The following is a 24232-nucleotide window of genomic DNA, read 5'->3' on the forward strand; positions in this document are numbered from 1 at the left end:
ATTAAAAAAACTACTTTTTAGGCAGTATATGTACTAAATTACAGAAACCAGTTAACAGTGTAGACATAGAATAGTACTGATTTTATTGTTTTCCTGTGGGTTTGTTCTTCATGCCCTGATATAAAGGAAAAGAAAGACAAAAGCTCGAGGCCAACGCAGCAAAATCTTTAAACATGTGGGCTAAGAAAGGCAGTGGGAAAAGAGACCGTTTTTACAAGAGACCGTTTTTAGATCTCTGCAGAAGTATCCATAATTATTCACTTATATCCATTTGCTGGGGGCCTGGAAGCCAGAGAAATGTTATGCCACAATTTGTCTTCCCCTCTCTTTTTCTCTTACTGCCTTCTCCCCTACAAATCGTTAGTTTCACTTTTCATTAGGCTGGATCAATAAGGCGGATCAGTCGCGAGTGGAGAGCACTGTGTGGCAGACACCCGTTTCGCGTTCTCTCTCTTCTGTCTGTTTTTTTATTCATCCCCTCTCTGTTACTGACTCCAGCTATCTCCTCGGCTATCCCTCCAGTGTAGGAAGCAACGGAGAGCTCCACAGGCCTGGAGAAAGAGTCGTGAGCCGTGAGTTTGGACGAGTGTGACCCAATAGGGCGGAAATGGCAACAGTGAATGATAACCCAATAAAGTTTAATTAAGAGCCTGTAACCTCTCAAGCTTATGGTAATAATGGAATGGAGGCTGCATGCGGAGTAAGGAAATTAAGAATGGAAATGTAAGGGTCTGTAGAAGTTCACTCATATTGGCATCCTGCAACGAATGAGAAACATTATCAACGATTTAATTCCTCTTGATGATTTGAAGTGCCTCTTTTGTTCTCGGAATTGACCGTGGCCATGCTATCATAATTTAGATGAAAGAGCATTCGAACATCTGTGCCTATTTGTGTATTTGCATTTGCAGTTGCATTTGCATGGAAGCTGGAAAGTGAACAAGGATTCAAAATGTATACGTATAAGGATGTAAATGACCTAGTTGTGTGGAATCCTTGAGATCTTGTAAAGTTTCTGTTTGAATTTAAGTAAAGTAATCTGGTTTGAAAAATATATATTTTAGCAAATAAGAGGCAACTCCCTACCTTTGAATGGCCTGGGATCAATACAGCATCGAATAAAAGACCAAAATACTTCTAATTTGGTCTGAATATTTCAAATGTGTAACCCAATAACCCATGAGGATAAAACCAGTTATTGTGATGTTTACATTGGACCTCTTTGAGGACTATTAACACTTAAAAACTAGCATGGGACATTTAAAAACCAACAAGGGAGTGAGAAGCCACAAGTCAGTGATTGTCTGCCAAATGAATGGGCTTGGCACAAACAGTGTGGTATTGTTTAGAGTCTGTGTGTTTATCTCCGACTTACCCAGCACAGTGAGACGGGCAGGGCGGGACCTCATGGCAGCCTGGACCGCCTGGCACTCAAACACAGAGTCATCCATCAGTTCAACATGCTGGATTCGCAAATGATGCTCTCCTGAACCGTGGTCGCCAATCACGGTGTAACGAGGATAACCTGCAATGGAAATGCATTTGTTGGCATCACAGGAAAAAGGTTGCTCAGTTGCCAAACATGAGAAGATTAGATCACTTTAACACCTGTGTGGTAAATATTAGTCATAAATAAATACATGAGACACATGGAATGTGTCAATTTCCATCTGTAAATTGTCATTCTTTTTAAAAAGCATGATCATTTTATATATGTGTGTGTGTGTGTGTGTGTGTGTGTGTGTGTGTGTGTGTGTGTGTGTGTGTGTGTGTGTGAGTGTGTGTGTGTAGTTGAGCTGCATAAGCAGAAAGTTGGTGAACATTACTTGGTGGGTGAATATGACTTGATGGTTCATTTGTTAATGTATACACAATACATTTTTATCCATGTTTTTATAGCTCTTTGGGCAATGGTAATGAGATGCTGTGGAGGTTGCTGCATTCCGGAGAATGTTTTACTACAACTGTAAACAGGGGCTGCTCAAGTTTGACTTGTTTCAGCATTGCCCTGTGAAATGATTTATAGTTTAATAATGTAAGAAAGCAGTGCAATATCCAGGAGACCTGGCCATTTTACACAAGACAAGCAAGATGCTTTAAAAGATATCCCCCTCTACTATTATCAGAATGTGCATTGCGAGTGTGTTGCAGAGTACAGCCCTCTGTGGGGAGAATAAGCAGGAAGAAGAATGTGTTTAACCGGGAAGCTCTGTGGAGTATTTCATATGCTTCTGGAATTGAACATCTCTGAAGATCCCTTTCTTCCTTCCCTCACTTCATCTTTCTAATTATTATGGATACCGGATGTGGAATAAAACAAGTACGTCTGTTCATGAAAATTCTACTGAAGAACTTTTCAGTAGAAGAATTTCTCACTGAGAATTGCTTTTTTTATTTCACCAGTTGTTATGTAATTCATTGATCAGTGATGACACCGGAAGGTTAGATGGAAGAGCCTAACAGGGGAAAAAGGCCAGATTTTTAATAAAGCTGTGGTCCAACTTTGTGCTTTGTAAAAGAAAACTTCACACTTTAGACTTACACACTTGTCATTTTCTTTTTCTGAAAAGGTCTATTAGTACCCATCCAATTGTTGGGTTATTGCCAAAAAAAAAATGTTGGAAAGTGAAATATTGATTTCTCAGTAACAGCTAGAGAATAAGTCATTTTCACTTCAGAAATTCCCCAAAAATCCGAGTCTTTGACCGTAAAAGGGTTTACAGCCTGATTATATGTTTTAGCACCCACAAGGAACAGACTGCACAGCCTTGTAACAGTTTTTAAGTCCTTGGATTTGTCCACTGCAAAAACCCATCATATGCTCAAAGTCCAATTACTGACTGTTGCTCCATTGAATCCAGTAGTCTTTAATAGAGCATGAAGTGGGCCTCATTATATGCTGGTGGGGTGAGTTACAGCCGATTAAGCCACTCTTTGTAATTTATCCTCCTACATGTAGCCTTTAATCTTAAGGGTCCATACAGTAAAGAGGACCAAGAACACAAGACAGACGAAACATAAACACAATCTGTGGAATAAGTTAACAGATGGCAAAAACTTACAATCAGATAACGAACTTATATGTATCAGTAAGTAGGTGTTATATAAGTATGATTTATTACTTGGAAAAAAAGACTTTTCAAGGACATGCTGAAATGTTTCCATTAAATGGACTCACATTATGTGCTATACGCTGAAGAATAAGACAAAATGTACAAAAAGAAAAAAAGTACAAAATGGTTACCTAAAAAACATGGCTGGTTGTGTCCATTACTGACATTAATCGCCATTGATTAAAATTGAGATTTCTGCTTTTTCCATGCTCATAATAAAGCCTAAAAATCAGGATGCACCATTATGTGTAGAAGGTCACCCAGAGAGCCATTTTGCTTCAGTTTTATGTCCACTGATGTGATTCAAGGCAATAATGCCATTGCCGATCACAAGGGTAATGATCATTGCACAAATGTGAATAATATGACCATGAGTTGACTTCAGTCAATGTAACTGGTGCTTAACTGTACCTGCTGCAGAAACAAGATGCACTACATATGTTCTCTGTTTTGCTTGTCTTAATTGTCTCAAGGTGTAAGTTATGTAAATTTCTGCAGTACAAACACACGATCTTGCCTCATCTGTGCCTCTGGCAAACTAAGAATAATTTTGTTGTGTGGACATGGCTCTATTCCAGTTTCATCTCCGTACGTAAGCAGGTGGATACATTTGCATTCACGGTTGATAGTAAATGATAAGAATCTTATATTATCCCAAAGAATGTAAACATACTATAATGTGTTTGTGACACCTTATAAACACCTTGATCATGCATTTTGTCAATATGATTGAAATTATACTGGCACACATGAAGACCAATCACCTCTCTGCATGTGATGTGTACCTATAAAGGACCATTGATCTTAGATCTCAGCGAATTTCAAAGACACAATGTGTTACCCAAAGCAAACAATGTAAAATAGGCCCATTAAGGAGTAATGAATCCATCAGGGGGGAATGGATTTGTCTTCAGGCTGAATCAATGGTTTACGTGCATGGGCGTGTGTGTGTGTGTGTGTGTGTGTGTGTGTGTGTGTGTGTGTGTGTGTGTGTGTGTGTGTGTGTGTGTGTGTGTGTGTGTGTGTGTGTGTGTGTGTGTGTGTGTGTGTGTGTGTGTCGCTATACAGACACTTGAGGCGTGGCCTAGTGATTTATAGCATTCACCTAGAACACGTTTCACACAGTGTAACCACTGGGGGATAGAAACAGGTTTGCTGCTGCTGCGAACAGGTCACCAGTGTTCAATTTGCTCTCGTGAGATGTTGGGAGTGATGTGTGCTTTCTTCTAAAGGTCCCCTGTCAGATGCTCTATTTGGGACTTCATTCTCTTATATACATAAATACAAAGTTCCGAGTATATGAAGACATAGTCCATCTCCGAGTTCTGCGTGCACACTGAGACAATTCACTTATAGCTGCTCACACTATTGTCACCATTATGTGGAGGAGATACATTATGCAACATACATATTCATGACATCGATTGGTATGACGAGCTGCTGTGGGGCTACTTTACTTTTCTTTAATTAGAGTGGAAAAGCATGACACAAAAGGGAATGAAGAGGAAATTCAGGGACAGATAGGAATCATTTGCTTTTGTGCCGTGATTTCTTGCGCTGAATGGTGAAAGAGTTCTCTCAGTTTAATCACTGCTCCCGTGAATGGAAACAGGTCCCAGGCGGAGCACGCTGCCAACGCAGCTTCTTTCTATGAATAGCCAAGCAAACCTATATTATTGAAATGCTCCGTGCAACATTTGATTCGTCGCACTTTTTATGTATACAGCTGCCACTTTTCTCTCATTGTGTACATCATGTAGTGATGTACCGTCACTCTTTTTTCGCCTACCCGCTGCATGCATTACTTCTTTAGGTAGGCAGGGGTGATAAAAAAGGACAGCTGTGGAGCACTTTAATTTGAGAAAGTGTCATCTGTCTCAATGGAAGGCACTCAGCCGCTGTCCGCATCATAGCGTTGATTCTAGCTACAGATCTTCTCAAGGCAGGCAGCTATTTCTCTTCATACAAACTCTGTGCATTTATAACACTTCGACTCTCCATCTCACGCCTGACTATTCATTCAGATAATGACGAGAGGATGTTTGTGGAAAGAGCCGAGATTACAGCATCCTGCCCGTGACTACTAAGCTCCTCAAAGATGTGTTGTTAAAGTGGGGTCTACTGCAATTCCTTTCTGTATGGCAACCCAACATTCACTCCCATTTCTCCTTCTGCCCATGCCTCTGACTTTGAACACTGCCAGATTGAGATTTCATCTAAATCATTTTTTCTTGTTAAATCAATAATAAAAAAAACAGGACAAACATCTCTGCTAAACTCTGACCCCTAACAAAATTGCACTCCCTCTTCCTCTACCTCACTCTTGTATTCTATCTCAAGCAATCATAAGTACTCTCCCTGACTGCCTCCTCTTTCTCCCACAGAGACCTTAAGACTGCAGGACTATTGTTTACAGCTACCTTCCTGCTTCTCTTGGGCCTGGTAAGGACTGAGAAGAGAGAAAGGGATGGCTTTAGTGGGTCAATCACTGAGGTTTAATCACAGACCACAGTAGTGGTGAGAAAGACCTCCAAAAGCTTTTGCTAAAGGTCAGAAGGTCAGGACCACAAATCTTTAGTGCAATATATATTTAGTAATTTCTGATAAGAACAAACATGTGTGTTTTGAAAAATGGCCTCAGCTTGATTTTATGATTGTGCTTTGAAATAAAATTAATTCAAGATAAAGATGGATAGAGATATGAGAGAAAAATTAAAGAGGTTTAAAGGAAACATTTTGCCCTTATACTGCAATGTGTCTGCTATGAAGGGGAGCTGTATAAGAATTGGCATAGATCTCTGTTTTGTGAGAATTTAATGATCATTTCAATAAACGCACAGCGCCTTAATGGATTTTCTTATTCAATGACTCAACGCTTCAAAGGTTGTAAATGATTATTTTGAGGACTGGTCCTTTGAAAAACATCAAGGTCATGAACGTACATAAAGCGTCAATGGGTGAAACAACAGGCTACTAAATGACAGTGCGGTAGTCACTTTTACTCCAAATTATACAATTAAGACAATTATGCATGAGGTGCAGTGTAATTAGAGGATGCCAACTCCTCTTCAAAAAGCCATTTCGCAGCCCGAAGCACCAGAGAAAGACCACTGCAGCCACTGATGTTGCATTTCACTGGGATTTTTGTGCCTCTCTGGTTTGTGCTAAACACAAAGTGTGAGAGATTTATCTGTTTGAAACACAGAGGCAGAAAAGGATTTTAGAATGCTGTTTAGCCTTGTTCTGTGATGTTATTATTATTATGCTTGTAATCTAACTGTTTCTCTTTTTAACACACTATGAATGGAACTCTTGACTGTTGAGAGAGATATTTAGAGGGCTTGTTTATTGACATGTGAGGACTTAATCTGACAGTTCCAATAATGGGGTGTATTTAACATGGAGAAAACAAAAAGTGATGGAAGACCGCAGGGTGACATTTTCAAAAGGCATGGGCACTGTTTCTTACCAGAGAGATCTCTCCCGACTCCAAGTGCCAGGCCATCTTTGATCCACAACACAACACCTTGGTACCCGGGGATAGAGCACGGCAATGTCACGGGCTGACCTGCCACCACCACCAGGTCCTGTGGCTGCTGGGAAAACATAGCTTCCACCCCTGAAGAACCAAGAAACAAGGAAAAGGTTAGATCTGAGTGTGAGACAGACAGAAAGACATGAACATTTTAAGATCAAAGAGTGGCATAAGTGAAATTATACTAACTCCTGCTTTCCGTGTTTCAAATGCTGAACGAGGGTAACAATGGGTGAAGAGCACTACGTGCCGATTTTCACCAATTTCACTCAAACCTCTTGTCAAACTCACATTAAAAGAACCCAAAAGGGTGCTACACAAAAGTGGCACATTATTTTACTATTCATGATATGGAGACAAGACACTGTACATGCATCAGAGGTGTCAGTGAAGCACCAGGATTGAAGCACAGGCCACGAGACAGCCGTCACCGCTCAGCTTGGTTCATTTATGAGGGATGTCACCGTACAGATGGGCCAGGGCCGTGCACAGCACAGCAGATAACACAAGTCTGTCTGCCAACACTGCTATAGCAGCATACATTAACTCAAACTCACACCCATGTAGTCCAACTGTGCAACTGCTATTAGCTGCACTCCTCCACTGCGTGCTCAGGCGGAAAGTAGTGTGCGGTGAACTCCATTAGAAACAGAGGGTGCGTTGACAGGGAGGGGGTCTGGTAAGAGGAGTGTGTGAATGTGTTTGTGCGGGAGTGTAAGGGGAAGAGCTGGCAATCAGAATGGAGGGTACAGAGTGGTACTGATGTGTAGTCAGAAACACTGGCAGCCTGCCTATCAACTAAAGCCTACACAGACAGATATGCATTGGTACAAGCAGCAGGAACAGATACACTGCGAGCATGAATCACAGCAAAGGTTTAAAAAGTGTGGCTTGCTCTTTCACACTTTACTGAGACAGCTTGGTTCACATATATTTTGTATTTTGCAACTGCTAAGTTGTTTACCTTTTTCTCAATTAACTTAACTGCCTTTCTCCTTAATGCATGTACCAACAGGTGATCTAATTGGACAAATTTCTTTTGAGATTATGAGAAGCTCACAAGTGTATGCATTGCTTTTTTTGATTTTTCATCATAATTGTGTGGAAAAGAAACCCGATAGAGGTGTACCATTACACCAACAAACAAAGCAAAGACTGCAGTGATTACAAAGGCATGTTTTTATCCTACACACTTGTCTTTTGAATCACGCTGCTTCATGTTGCACTTCATTTTATATTCAAAGAACATTTCTTCACACTTTCAAACCACAAAGGAAAGAATGTTGTCATACACCCAAAAAGTGATTTCACTGGAGTTGGAGAATGACATTCAAATCTGAGAGTAATTTTATTCAGCTTTGAACTGAATTGGATGTGATGGATAACTTGTTAAAAGATATACGCCAGTGGTTCTCTAATTAATTCATACTCTGTCTTCTCTGAGTACAGTGCCTATAGACCACTCACAAACACACACCGAGAAATAACAGGTCTGAATACTCCCTCATTTCCATGTACATTTATCACTAAACCTCCATCAAAGGGAAAGAAAATAATGCATTTCTTCTCGGAGCATTGAGTAGGTTTTTCATCATCCTGAGACTCAACACCTTTTCCTTGGCTAACTAGGCATTACAAATACAGCATGTGCACGTTCGTTGCATGGCTCAGCGAGACTTTATCTCACCATATGTATTGCCCTTCAAACCTAGACAGCTTTGTTCAGCCCTGACTGTGTTTCCGCATGCTTATCTCAGCTGTGCTCCGTTACCCAGCCAGGTAACGCAAACATATAGACAGAGACTCAACTGATCTATTGTCTTGCTCACAGAAAACACTGTAAACACTAGGGAGCTCTGCATCTGCTCAGTCATGGTTTATATTATCAACCAGTTCAGATTTTGCGATAATTGCTTTAACATTTTGAGGAATCTCTATCCTGGCTGCTCACACTATCTTCATATTTTACTTTCACATTTTGGATTATTCTTCTGAGTTTATCAGAATCAGAATCAGAATCGCCTTTATTGTCATTGTAACAGGTACAACGAAATTGCATAGAAAGTTTGGGGGAAAGAAGGACAACATGAGGTGAGGAGAAGAGGGAAAAAAAGGCAGATTACAGACTATATACATAATGATTGTCACGTCCACAAACTGCACAAAGTCTGTCTTCAGGTTTCAGCCTCTTAAATAAAACACAGCATTCTACAGTTGGGCCTGAAACTGTCGCAGACACTGACTAAATAATATCTGGGACAACAGACATATATTCTTTCAAGGCGGAACCTTGGTATGTGTTGTTCTGGTCCTTTACCTTGTATCTGAGGCCATGGATGCAGTCTTGCCCTTCTCTACCTTTTAAAATGATATCTATTCCTAATGTACTTTCTATTTTTGAATAAAGAAGATGCAGACTTGATTATGATCACTAGGTGATGATTAATTTGTCAATTTCCGAGGGCAACCTGTTGCATGAATATATTCAAACCTTTGAGAGAATAATAAAACAAATGAAGGACATTGTTTTTACTCTTAGCATAACCGTGTTTATTTACATTTTTATATAATGTGCTATTTTTATCATGTAATTTATATTAATGAACACAACTCTCACAAAAAAAAAATTGCTTATGGCAGTGGTGGCCTCGAAGCAAAAGAAGCAGACTTTGGATCAGGAGTTTGCAGGTTTGATTCCCACAGTACGCGGAACACCACTGTGGGTCCCTGAGCAAGACGTCTAACTCCCATCACTTCCCCAGAGTCCCCCAAATGTGGCTGCTCACCATGCCACAGAAATACTATGCGTTAATACTGAAATAAAGTAATTTCCCCAGGGGAATTAAAAAGTGTGATTAGTTAGTTAATATAAAAAACAACTACCAAAACTGTAATTACTAGTAAAGTCTCGCAAAATCGTCAACAATTTTACCTTAATAATCAGTCATTTACTGCATGCAGCTTGTGATGATCAGATTGCCTATTCACCTCACCTCACCACAAGAAAAAAAAAAAAAAAAGTCAGCTATTGGAAAGAAGAGGTTGAAGGACATTTCATGGGAGATTTCAGTGCATGAACAATGCTAACCTTGGGACTGAAGGATGACTGGCTCTACAACTTAAACCTCGACTTATATAGGTAACACTGAGGGAAGATTGAGGAGAAAACAATATGTGCAGTGTAAAGACTGTTCCATGGTTAACAAGACCATTTTCAAGGTATATTGAATTTTCCCTTAATGGAAAACCTTGTTCAAAGACATTAGCTTGCGTGTTGGTCCTGTGATGTCGGTAAGCAATTTACTGGGCAGCAGCATTGGATGTTTTGACCTATACTAAGAAACATGAAGGCCTTTATAACATTATGGCAGTGGGAGTCTAAATTACAACTATCAAGCTCAGAAAGCCTATTGACCCAAAGCACAACATTTAAGTGGCAAGTGGCATCACTGCTGTGAAGCTAAAAAAAAAAAAAAAAAAGACAAAATAATGCCTAATCAACAACAGTGGCATGTTATAATTGAGTCTTGACAAATTTCAGACCACGAGAGGGCTTTCAGTGACATATTGCCTTCATCCACATGGTGAAAATTACTGTGACCTTGTGTGTAATGTTAAACACATGCATAGACATTTGAAACGTGGTGCAGAGTTTATATTATCATGAATAGGAAGTCTGAAAAACTATTGGATGTTGTTAAGATTGGAGCTCTTGAATCAAAGTACAATCAAGATAGAAAGAATCAAAGAGTCAACTGGTGTAAGCAGTTACAATGTGACCTCCTACATTCCATTTAAGGCCTTCATTTGCTAGCAAATGTGTCTTCATATTGAAGTAGTTGTCAAGAAGTGGGAAAACATGGACCCCCCCCAAAAAAAAACAACAACAAAAAAACATCAGGGTTCTAACTTTCATTCATCTATCCATCTATTCGCTCATTCACATCTGTCAGCTTTAACCTTTATTCAAAATGACAGTGTTGGCAAACGGAAAAAAAATAAACGGAAAAAAACCCCAGCACCTGGCAAAAATATGTTCATAGCTGAAAAGACAAAACTAGGAACCAAGCATCTCACTTTAGCCTTTATCACTGACAGTAATAAGAGGGGTGGATGCTGACTGTGCTCAGGTGCCCATAGAGCTGGAGCCAGACATTGATAATGTTGTATAAAATATCCTAATAGGGCTTGTTTGAGAGCTCAGTTAAATATATAAATAAAATTTAAATGGATAACAGTCTAGACATGCCAATTTGCTGTGAGTCAAATGGGCCTTGACTTCAAGGGTGAGGTTCTGTAAATACGTGGGAAAACAGAGCAAAAAACAAACACCTTTTCTATGTCGCTAGAGACATCAGACAGCCCTGTGGGTTCCTCTTACTCAGCAACAGCCAAAACCCTTCCTATGAATAGATCAGAAACAAAGAGACAGAAGGAGGGAAAGTTAACTACTGAGTGTGTTTTCATATACTGTCTGAAAAGATTAGTGGCAGCACCAAATAAGTGTTCAGCTCTTTGTATTTGCAGAATTGGGCATTGTGTTTCCACTCAACTATTGCTCAAGAGTTTATCCACTTATTACTTAAAGAAAAGCAAAAACAAAAAACTACCTTCATTTAAAGGCACTATGTTGACAGACTCTCAACTGTTTTAAAGAGTTGCAGAACAGCTTCAAGGATGGGAGGCTATTGTTTTAAAACTTTCAAAACCTTCAAAATAAGGTTAGGTTTGTTAACTTTCCTTTAGAATGCAAAAACTGAAGTGAAAAAAGGGACATTTGCATAGAAATCTTTTTAATATGTAGGTGCTGAAAGTAGATGTTTATGTGCAACAGATGATAGAAAATGATTCATTCATTTAAAGTGACGACAGCAATCTTTGATAAGGACAGCACGGTTGTTTCAAATGGTGTAAAAACAAGCAGATAGGTTAAAAAAAAATGGGCAAGAGCCATATTCGTAATGCAGACCAGCACTTTGCATTGCCTAATGTCGTCATTTCACTTCAGATAATTTGTTTACCATTGGATGGCTGCTGCATTTCCACACACTTCAGCACTATTTTCCCCTCAGTACTAACTGCCCCCAATTTCATCGCGCTTTGCCAATCAGGCCTGGAAATTACCATTACGGACACACATCCAGCCCACTTTAGAGAAATAATCAGCATGCTTTCTGTGCGGCATGTGGCCACACAGCACCAAAGCTTAGTCCAAGATCATTATCAGAAACTATTACCCCTCTGGCCTGGGTATTTCATACTCGCAATGTGAAAGCACAGGAGAGCTTCATAATAGGAAGGCGAGAGTAATATACTCGTTAAATGTGTTGTTATTTAGTGGCCAATGATTAGCGTTTCTATTTTTTATGACATTAATGTTGGTAATTCTCAGTGTTACATTTGTCTTTTATTTTTGGTCTTTAGAAGCACTTATAGTGTTGCCATAGGTAACTGGTTGTCGAATGTGTGACGTTTGGGATTTAATCAAGGTATTCTCATTGACGACTGCAATCATCAGCTAAAGTCAAAACAATTTTACCTCCTGTCCCTGCGGGAGCCAGCAGGTGGTTGAAGCGTGAACCCCACAGAGATGATGCATCTTAGCGGAGACATCCACGTGCAGTGAAACTCCCAATCAATTGAAAGCGGTGACTGTCAGTAAAGATCCACCTATCTTCTATGATGCTTTATACTCTCAAGCCTAACCCAGCTGAGAAAACCCACGCATGTACAGGGAGAACATGCAAACTCCAGACAGGGTTAGGGTTAGGGTTAGAGCTCCAGAAAGCTCACCAAGGAGGATATTAAACCAGGGCTTTTCTCACTGTGAGGAGAGACTGCAAACCACTGCTCCACAGGTGAATGTCTTATCAACACTTGGAATTGTCTTATCAACACTAAGAATATATTACTTATGTCTGGTTCAATACAAACATGGATCTGCTGCATTGTGGATTACCTTCTCCAGAACTTTACCAAATAACACTTGCAAATTGCAATGCATCTCCATGTATTTCCTCAACTTATTTTTTTCAACACAAAACTCTGTAATATTGTTCTACTGGCCATCGTTTTTCCATTTAAATGATGTTTATTCATGACAATTCATTCGACAGTGTTGCTGAAGAATAACTTGCCAGTTACAAGGCTCATTTTTCCACATTGGTGAGAGTGTTTTTTTAGTTTCAGACAGGAGATGCATTCTGCAAAATGTCCCCAAATAAGATTTTGATTATCCCCCCCCCCAAAAAGTGCAATTTCTGAGGTGTTAAAGCAACAATACTGTGAATGTGTGACAGAAACTTGGCAGCCAAAAAGCCAACTAATTACTAGACATAGCTGCAGTAAATCAAGCTTCAGTCAGCTATGTTTTAAGTCTAATTCATTCCCAATACATCTTCAAAAGTCCTCCAATAATTCTGATCGGCTTTGATTGATCTGCTGGTTATGTGAGTATTAACTGAATATGGATTATTTAGATGCTCATTCCTGATATCTGACACACTGGAGTTTTTAAAAGCATCATTTGACATGCACATTACACCACAATACATGAAAAGGCTAATGCTCAACACAGATCCAAACTAAGATGCACACAGTACAGGAGAGACTTTGTCACAGCTTATGACAAGACTGGGGTTTAAACTGAGGCCATTTAGACACTAATTCTACAGGTGAAAGTGACTGAAAATGAATAATTTATCCCTCCTAACTGAAGTAAAACTCCCCAACTGCATGAATGTTACAGCTTGCCGATACACAGAGAATACGTCAATGCCCAGAAGATGGTTTAAGTACGATACACAGGTAATTTTTCTTTCATGAACTCAAACTATTTTGACAGAAAATTGCATTCCACCTTTTTTCAAAAACTTCAAATCGCACGACTATGCGAACAAACTTCTGCCTTCAGAAAGAAGAACAGCAGGAATGACAAGGCTTAAACATTTTTGCCATAATATTTATCAAGTCTCTTCTGGGTGGTACAGCAGTATTCGCTGTAATAATAGGATTTTTTTTCTTCTTTTTCTTTCTTCTTTTTTTTGTCATATGCAGGAATTCAAAAACTTCCAACAGCTTTCATCAAGGTTTTAACACAGCCACAGAAAGCATTGCAGTATTTCTCAAAGCAGTTGTGCTTTTGTTACACGGGCAACTTCATTAATGTAAAAATGAAATCCCAAAGTCACAACTGTCAATGTTACAACAATAGTAGCCAATGATGAATATTTCATAATGCTCTATCAAGCCCATTAGAGGAGACATGTATTACTATCTATCTGTCTTCTTCATCAGTATGTTCAAATCATTTTTTTCCTGCCTGTCCACTTGTAAGACAAACACTGTATACAGACAGATAATAAGCCAAGCCTATCTATGCCTTTGATGCCTGCCATTATGAGTAAATTTTTTTCTGTGGGAATGCAAATTTATGAAGCAGGGAAGATAAACATCAGCTCTGCCGGAAGACACTGCATTTATGCCCCCTCTCACACTGTGCATTAGTGGAGCATGACAGTCGCCAAGGCACAATCAAGACAGATCGCCTCCGATGATGACTTCTAAAAATTACAAATGGCAATGGCGAGAAGGCCTCGCAGGCACTCGCTTTATCATCGGCTCCACAGCCAGAAGAAGTGAGATTTCATGGACATCAGAAGCTGGAGAATCAGAGGGGAGTTTTGTGGGGGTGAGCACAAAGGGTTTATTAAATCTCTCGAGGCTGCATCTTTTTATGGCTGTTTGCACCCCTAATACAGTGCAGTGCAAAGGTCACTAAACTACCATGAGCAATGTAATATTGTTTTTTTCTAAATGTCTGCTGGAGAACACAAATAGACCCGCTATATTATCTCTATAATTGATATATAGGAATAGTTTGTTTTGGTGAGGGGGTGAAGGTCTTCAAGGTTGTCAGTTTCCAAACACTCAGGTTAGTCTGAGATCCAACAATTCACACAAAGTCATTCACCTCCTGGATATAATATGAAATTCTGTATTCTTTGTAAATACAAGACCTGGCCTGACCAATGATCGTAATTACTGTTATAAAACAGCAACTCCTGTGGGCTGGTTTCCAAGGTAACTCCAGTTCAAAGAGAACAGTTCAAATATTGCAGTTAGCATAAATGTGGCTGAGCACTATGTAACCCTCCACCCCTGGCTGGTATTGATTAAAAAGTGTAGGGAAATGAAGCGACTCACTTTGCAAACCAGACCACTTTTTTTAGCGTACACTTTTTGCATAATGGGAAGCAGGGACATAAAAGAGATGCAAATGAGTGATAGAGATGGAGATGAGATGGAGTTTGCGAGTTCAGATAGGCCTGATTGAGCAGGAAGGGTCCCTTCTGTTTCTCTATGCCATCATTATATGCTTTCTTTGTTCACTTCCCCTCTGGTTCTTTAACTCAAGACAGCAATATTGTCTAGTTGTTGTCTCGTTCAAATATGAAGACTGCTTACTAGAGTGCATGGATAGCAAAACACTTGATGACTCACAAAGATAATAGTGTGTTTGTGTAGTGGAGGGACCTTGAAGGGTGTTCAAAGTGGGCCTACATTGGGATTGATCATGTTCATTAAGGAATAATGAACATTTGAAACAGACTCAGGTGGTTGATTTGATGGATGCGGTGCAGAGAGGGTCTTAGTCCAACATAGCATGTCGTACCTTTTAACTCAGAATCCATTTTTCTATTGCATTATATGTCACAAGCACAGAAAGCTGCATTAAACTGCCTTTTGTCCAGCCATAACTCATATTTTGTTCAGTTGACAAGATAAAAGTGTACCTTGACTTTCAAGACTTGAAGCATTTTTGTCCCTTTGAGTGAGATTAAATCAAGAGACAGATCAAAGACCTTGGGAAATGAAGCCAGAAGGGACATATCTGTGCATCTGGTGGGTTCAGAAAGGTTTTCAATTAATATATATATATATAAATATATATCCATTTTTATTTATTTATTTTTTTTCATTATCTCTGAATTGTTCAATATCTTAAAGAACAAAATCTAAATTATTTTCATGCTTCCCTTATTTTCAACAACTTTATTGGAAATATTATTTTGCTGTACATGTGCCTAATAGTCCTATTAGTGCTGGAATCAGTCGAATATTTTGCAGAACAAGTGTTGTAGAAAGACATGGTTGGTTGTGTGTGAGAGGCTCCAAAAATAAGCAACACTGGCAGATTTATTTTGTCCAAGATAAGGTTCTCACACAACAACAGCGAGGGCACTTTGAGTTGTTTACCCGTTTGAGCATCCCACTGAAATGCATGCCATATCCGTCAAAGTATCTCTTGCAAAGCTACGCCGTATATTTTCTCTCACTCTGTTCCCCGTGAGCCGCGGAACACAGGCATCAACGTTTTGTTCTCTATGAGGAAATATTGGTCTACATAAGACAGCATGTTAAGTCTGCAGGATGAACAAAGGTTCAGCATCGCTGCGTGAGATGTGGAGAGGAGGAAGAGATATGGGCTCAGCAGGTTTGCCATGGCTGATACACATCTTTTAAGTACAAAAGACTACGGAAAATTGTACAATGCCTGTGCAGAGCGAGGATGGTTAAATAGATGTGGCTTTGCCAACAATCAAATTCTGTGATAAAAACAAAGAATTCGAGGAGGATGAGGGAATAAGCAGTGTGTTTGTGATCACAGTGCCCATTAGTAACTAAACAGGATGGTTTTTTTTCATGAACATTGTCGTTTGAGCTTGCAAAAATTGCATTGTAGACAAGACCTTTAAAAAGAACTAACTTCACCAATACCACTTTTTTCAAACATTTTATTTAATACATCCTGAATTTCAACAATCATTGAGCCGACGAGAAATAATCTCTTGACAAAAGGAATGTAGTCTCATTAAAAGAGAGCATTTCTCTGAGCTCGCTCTCACTCTCTGACTCAGAAGCCCCCGTTTGACATCCTCCAGACAGTGGAGACGTCTATTTTCCTCTCATCGTCTTCAACTATTTGCTTCCCTTGGAGACAGCCTCATCTCATTCTTCTTTGCCGGCTGCTGTGACATTGAAAGAGACCCCTAATCAAAACATTTGTCTTTCTTTCAGCCTGTGCTCAGACCTGTGAATGAGAGCTGACACCAGAGGGAGATGTATTTGTCCCAATCAGGGCCTCATCTCTGTGTCACCGCCGGGCGAGTGCTTCATCTCGACAGGGCACTGATGAATCCGCCACTTAGCCTTGATTTGGAGGAGCGGCTCGCTACCGCCAAAGTGCCAGGTTAAATCACAACGTCAGTGGCTCAACCACGGTCATTACAGGCAACACAGGCATTGTGCCTTTACCATAAATGCTCATAAATGTTGCAATGACATTTCTTACTTTGTCGATTGTCAAGTGGGCTGTAATCACAACGTTGTGTGGCGTGAGGACTAAAATTGTGCTTGAGAACGGCATGCAAATGCCAATTATCATCTTAAGCTGTCTGATCTTTGAAGTTGTTTTTTTTTTTATCTCATATATGTGGAGGGTAGGGGGGGAGAAAAAGTCACTACATCCACACCAGACACCACATCACAACATTATTTTTCTTTCATTTGAAGTGCTTTTGCCTTTGTCATGTTATTCAGAAAAAAGTGCATCACGAATGCTAACTGAAGGAAACTGCTCTACGTGTCATTTTTAATTGGTGTTTCACAAGGAGGACTCATATGAGGTAAAGAAGAATCTATATTTTATACACATTTGGAATACGCACATTGTTAAAATGATTTTTTTTTAAAATAACTCAATGCAGAGAATCATTTTTGGTCTGATTTTCAATGCCTTACATAGACAACTAGGAGTCTGCTTTTTTTTACATTAGGGGATATTCGACTTAACCTCTATGTGGTTGGCAGGTTGTCAAATATCAGCAGTGTGGCCCATTAGCACAGGTGATTGGGATGAGTGTAATATGCTTCAGATTAAACCAAATGCATGTTCGTTGCTGCAAGGTTCTTCTACTACATTAGTGGAGGAAAAAAAAAAAGAAGCTTTTTTGACAAGTAATGACAGACTTACATGTGTGTATGTGTAGAGTGAGAGAGAATGAGAGAGAGAGAGAGAGAGAGAGAGAGAGAGAGAGAGAGAGAGAGATGAGGAATAAGGAAGATCAAGAAAGAAAGGAATGATGAGAGCAAGCTCCTGTTAGCTACAGCAGCTGTCAGCCAGAGTGGAATGTTGTTACAAGACAAGGGAGGAAAGAAAGCTTTATCAAGGTGTGCAGGATAACACCGACACGAGATAAGAGACCTGAGTAGGAACTACATTATGCCACACCTTCACTAAAAGGACTCTGTCAAGACAGGAGTAAAGAGATCCATTTCAGTGTGGGAGCCACCATAATACTTGACTGCAGAAAGCCATTACCTTTCAAGTATACACTCCACCTTTAAGTGCATATAAGGCATTAAGCAGACACTCTATCCTGTAATTTCATTTGGATTCCCAAAGCCTTTCTTTGAAATCTGCCCTTAAACGGACGAAAACATTATTTCCAGAAAGCTGCTGGCAATGTCTTGAAAGTGGCGGAAAAGAGCAGAAAGCTGTAGTGTGTTTGGAAATGGGAATTCCACTTTTATAACAGGTGTGGCTTTACAATGAGAACTCTGGACGAGATGATTGTCTGCAAAGTCTGTTCGTCATGCTTGGGAGCTCCAGTTAGAGAGCTCAGCGTTGTGTCCTAGAGCGTCCTCTACCAGTTCATGTGCTTCTCTGGCAATTTATCACCGAGCCCCAAGTGGCACCACAAAACGTCTCCCTTTGGACTTACTTCCACACTGCCACCTCGTACACAACACCCTTTCCATGAATATCCCTCAATCAAAGCTTCATTTGCATTTCAAAGTAGCACTTTACAGCCATGGTGAGAACATAAAATCACATCTGCCTTCAAATAAATAAATGGGAATTCAAAATGGTATAAAAAAATGATATAAAAGCAAGAGCTGGCAGAAAACTAAGCTTGTCATATTTTATGTCATTTACAGTACATTAGCAAATGCCATAAAAGTGCACAGCTGTGCGAGATGCAGTAGTCACTTGGATTTAGGGGACTTAAGGCAGTAATATAAATGTGAGGGTAATGATAGAAAAAGGTTTGCCAGAAACTTTGTGGGAAAAAAGCCTCAAAACAAATTGCAAATGCTTTTACTTTAAGCAATGCTAAAAATCACGTGATATTCTAAACAGATCCATATATTTAAAGATGGATCTATCAAACTACTTTTACGAAATTAAGTTTTATGTCATCTCAAGGACCCTTCACCTTGGAATCTCTAATGATTTTTCACAACATGGTCCACTTTCTTTGATGTCACATTTAATGTGCGATACTTATCAAAAACACTACTTGTTGAATTTTTAATTTTGCTCTGTTGGGCCATTGTCCATTACAAAACTAAGATCACCCTGGGTCGACTGTATGAATTGGTCATAACTGTGTATTCAAGTGATCAATGTTCAGTCTCCAGTGGATCACAGGAGAAGCTCAGGTACCTCTCATCTCAGGCTACTGTCTCTCAGTGCTCCTAGCCTCCCCCGGGGCACTTTGCTACATCCAAATCAGCATCCTGGTTGTAAGACGGTGAAGCCCAAAGAAAACTTTTTTTTTATTTTTTATTCTGCCATACTCCTTTATTCCATACCCCTTGAACTTTCTTTTGCCGTGAGCGTTGCCTGGAGTTATAATTCTGCTCCCAACGGTGAAGGTGTTCTGAACCACACATGCTCCTCCCATTGCTCTCTATAAAACCCCCCACCTTGCATTGTCTCAGCATTTTAGTTGTTCCCATTTCTCTAATTTGGTGTCTACTTTTGCTCTTGCCAGTTTTTATTTTCTGCCCAGGTATGTGATTTTAAGAAATTCAGCTGAATTTCTGTTTTTGAGGAAGAGCGAGAAAAAAGAATAAATCAACAAGGCGCCCTCTCTCCTCACAACATTGCCTCCTCCACACTTTTAACTCAGCTGGGTGTTGATTTGACTAATGACTCTGACAAGGTTTTACAAAGAGGTGCCCCCACCATTAAGTGTTTACAGAGGAAGCTGAGCTGTTTAAGAGTGGAGGCCAGGCACTAGTGAGTCAGTTTTTTCTGTCTTTTTTTTTTTTAAACCATGTAGAGTTCACCTGCTGGCTTAACGAGAAAGGAAGAAGCAAGTCGCTAAATAGTTTTCTTCACACTTTGTATCTCATTAATGCTCCAGGAAAAAAGTCAGGCAACTGCCAATCCCTTTAACTCACAATTTACCTGCACAAAAGAAAAAAAGACACAGCATACAATACAGAGTAGATAAAGAGTGAAATAAAAGATTTAAGTTGAAGTGGGGGAGATACCCTGAGCTGGATCCAAGTGAAAGCTGATTGGGAGTATTGGGCGTAACAGCCAGAATACCAAGCATTAAAAGTAGCCATAAAAATCATGCCATATACCATAGGGTCTCTCCAGAGGCAAGCTATATCTCATTACAGGAAATGATCTTCCATTTAAACCTGTTCATGATCCAGGACAGGTTCTCACCACCTCTCTACTTAGTGTGTGAAGCTATTGGGTTGTGGAGGCATATCTTAAACCGCTCTAAGTGGTGATGACATGGGCACTAAACCAATTAGAAGCCCTCTCAACAGTCACAGTCCTTTGCAGTTTTTACTGGGCTCTTACAGGCTCTTCTGCACTTGCTTTTTGCCTGGTCACTGACCTGCCTTCATGACTCCAGCACTCGTGGAGCTACCCTTGGATATTACCCTTGACTGCCATTGCCTAGGTTGTCAGAGCTTTCGTCCTAACTGCTGGGCAGAATGCCAGTTGCCAGCTGGGTAAAAATCCACGACGTTCTCTCACACAGGCACACACAAGCATATGGACACCTTCAAATGTACTAACGGTCATACACTTTTAGAATTATGGACATGCATGCATAGAGAAATGGAGTACTGCTTTTGTAGACACTAATAGAGGTAATGTCGCACTATTAAAGGTCAGGTCAGGTGAGATTAGAATGGCTGACCTGCACTGACAGCTTGACCTTTATTAAATCCAGTACTTGCTGAGCGACTGATCTCTTGGTGCTTTGCAGTATTTCTGTGATCGTCCCCTATTTACAAAACCCAGAGCCATACATTTTAACTAAGCGATCATATAGAATATCACTTAATAACTAAGTCATTTAAAATATCTCCAACAATCACAATCACACTCCCAGATTTGATATCTTTGAATGACACCCAATGGGAGAAAAAAAAATTATCTAGAGGTAAAACACTGCAAGCTCCGATATTGACACTACACAGACATGAACAAACACAGAAACCCTATCTGTTGTTAAAAAAAAAAAAAAAAAAAGTGTTTGAATGGATAACGCCATGAAAAGGTGAAGCTGCAGGTCCTGTACAAGCACAGCTCAGTTCGTGAGTTTGTTTGCAATCAATTGGAATGAGTTGGACGGGCAGTTTGACGTGATGCCCTTTGAGATGATGGGCAACAGATTCGGTTGGGCTTTTGCAGGGTGTGTGTGTGTGTGTGTGTGTGTGTGTGTGTGTGTGTGTGTGTGTGTGTGTGTGTGTGTGTGTGTGTGTGTGTGTGTGTGTGTGTGTGTGTGTGTGTGTGCGTGTGCGTGCGTGCGTGTGTGTGTGTGATTGAAGGAGAGTGGAGCGTTGACTCCTAGGCATTTTCAAACCCTGCTGGATGACAACTCTCTACTGCACCTGGCTGCAGAGGAGCAATTAACATGTCACAACCTGAACCTTCTGTCCTGAGCTTCCTCTGGCTCTGTCTGACTCCCCATGTGTCCATTTTTCTTTTTCTCTCTCTCAATCTGGAGCAACCTTTTCACAGATTCTTCCAACAGCTGCACCGGTAGATGACTGAAGAGTCTTAACTACTTTGTTGAGGGGCTGAAAGCAGGTACCACAACTGTTGGACATAAAATGATGCCTTCCATACATTGCATGTGATGCAAATCATTTACACTTTCACTATTGTTTACCAGAAAAGCATATCTCTGGTAAGACAATGATAACTGCTCACCTGCAGACAAAATAGATGCTTAAATACATTCAGACACAATGTCTAAAGTGCTGAATTGGTAGTAATTTGTGACTTGCAAATTACTTCTGCCCAAATCTTGTCATATAACAGAAAGGTACTTATAAAATGAAGTGCTTTGGCTGAAGGGGATATTCTTGTTCCTGCCTTAATATTGAGGGGGATTCTGGATGAAATGAGCATTGTGCATTAACATATATCCCTTGTAGTGACAAAATTATTACCACTTTGTTCTTTTATACCCACATTTAACCTTGGCTGAAATAGTGCTGAATATGAATAATAGGTTGCAGGTCCTAACCTGTGTGCCGGTGTTACTCTGTGTTAAAATACCCTCAAATACATTACCACGGCAGAGCAGTATGCATAATGTCTCTCCATTAATTTTCCAGCACACATTTTTATGAATAATTATTGCTGGTATCACTGCATGTCTGAGGTAATGACGTTGTCATGCGGGGAATAAAAAGTGGGAAAGATCAGAGGAATGAAATTTGCTATAATAATGGGGGCGGAGGCCACAGAAAACCTTCTCCATGTGCAGGGTCATAAGTTGAGAAAAGACACATTTACGATTCTAAAGAATGCGCCAGTGACGGAAACCTTCCCAATTTGATTTAAAGAATAATACTAACAGAAAAAAAGCAGAGTATTCTCGTGGCTATGAAAGCACTAGCTCGTGTGAGATAATATGAGCTGCTCAGAATGAGGCAAAAAAAAACTATTGTCTAAATTCGTGTTGCGTTTGGGTCGACGCAGCAGGATTTTTTTTTTCTGCAGCTGTTGAAATGATGTGCCTAATGATGCACCAAATGTTACTACTAATAAAACTCCCGCAGATGCATTCACTGATCAGAATTAATCCTATTAGGTTTTATTTGTCTGTGCTTACACACAATAACAGATGTAAGGAGTACAGTGTGAGTGGCTTCTTTTTTCAATTGTTGTGTAAGTATGACATCACAATTTCAGACACAGACTCACAGTATGTAGGGATATTGTTATTGCAAATTTACACACACTTATTTTATCATTCTATCAGTTTAAGCTAAAATTTTTGGTCCCTTTTAGAAAAGTGTCTGATGCAGCCTGAACAGATACTGGAGGTCAGTTTTGATAATAGCTGTTTGTATTCATTTGGACAGTTAGCTATGAGAACTTGACATGATTTATGAACTTATTCGATCTCTATGGGAGATTTCTGCAGAAGAGTTGATTGAAATGCCTTCTAACCCATAGTATATCTGCCAGCTGCCTAATCACTGAGCAGCATGCATCAAAACTGGGCCTGACATGATGAGACTTTTCATCTGCAGGCTTTGGAGTCACATAGGTATAGATTATGTCCTCTCCCTCTTTCTCTCTCTTCTGTCTGTCTGTATTCACGCTTTGCCTCTCTTTTCTCTCTGTGCCCAAAGCATATAATTTGTCATCTGGAGAAATCGTTCCCCTCTCTCTTGCTATCATGGTGGAGCATATTTCCGTGATCTCCAGGATCAAGGGGGTTTTCAATAAAAAAGACTCCACATCATCCAGTGACCCCGGTTTTGTGCTGCAAGGCTTCTAATGAGCCCTCAGCAAACGGGCCGATTTTTTTTTCTTGTCTGTGCCAATTGAGCTGTGACCCGACTAAGGCCTTGCAAATCAAAGACATCTTGAGTCTACTCATTATTTACTTGTGACAGCGAGCAGGGAAACATGATTAAAGCAAGCCAAACAAAATAGAGAGAGGGAAGAAGGAATGATGCCACTGAGATGTGAACTGATTTTATCAAATGTTTGCTTTGCACTTGAACACATGAAGGTCAAAGCTGCCAATTAAACAGAGAACACAGACGGTTTATCGTGCTATTTTACATTTGCTTTGGATTTGCACAGGTGAATGTGAAAAAATTCATTACGATCATCTCGATGTATGTATGTGAAAGATGGATGATAGTTTTTAATATAATAATAATATTCCTTTACGTCTCTATGGAAGATGGAAGGATGAGTGAGCTGTGTCTGCGGCACCATCAATCACTGTTGTATGTGGCATGTCTGAAACCTTTGATATCTCTGAAAGTCACTTTGTCGGTCACCACGCCATATCCCATTGTGGAACAACATTGAGAAGGTCAACTCACTCAACATGCCTCTCATATTCATTATGGTATGTTTAGGAAAGTCATCACCCTATTAAAATTCTGAACACATGAGCCACATGAGTACATTGATAAATAACAAAATAAAAGTTTGCTGCACACAGCATGTTGTTTGCCAAAAACAAAATACAAAGCAAATAAAAATACTGTACCTGAGATTACTTCAAACAATTGTATTTTCTATTTCTTTAGCCCCTGATGGACAAACATTTTTGAAAAGTGTGTTCTGGTACAGTGTTTACACAGCCAGGAGAAATTAAAAAAAAGAAAAAGAAAAAGAAAAAAGCTGACAGTAGATTTTGTGTTATCAATGCTCTGCTGCTCGAGCATATGTTGGCACAGACAAACATACTCGCCAGACACAATTTGCCCATTAGAAGGAAGC

At 39.9% G+C, this 24232-nt stretch overlaps 1 protein-coding gene across 3 annotated transcripts in view; it reads right to left on the bottom strand.

Moving 5' to 3' along the window:
- The window catches only part of kirrel3b (kirre like nephrin family adhesion molecule 3b), a 159584-nt gene that overhangs the window by 59027 nt on the left and 76325 nt on the right, over positions 1 to 24232 (bottom strand). For all 3 annotated transcript variants that reach the window (XM_080502447.1, XM_080502446.1, XM_080502448.1), the window contains 2 exons: positions 6583 to 6732; positions 1376 to 1525 (listed from right to left, as the gene is read on the bottom strand). In XM_080502447.1, coding sequence (XP_080358573.1) covers positions 1376 to 1525; positions 6583 to 6732 — 300 coding nt within the window. The remainder of the gene's footprint in view (positions 1 to 1375; positions 1526 to 6582; positions 6733 to 24232) is intronic.

Source organism: Blennius ocellaris (genome assembly GCF_963422515.1).
Source record: "Blennius ocellaris genome assembly, chromosome: 2".
NCBI lineage: Eukaryota > Metazoa > Chordata > Actinopteri > Blenniiformes > Blenniidae > Blennius > Blennius ocellaris.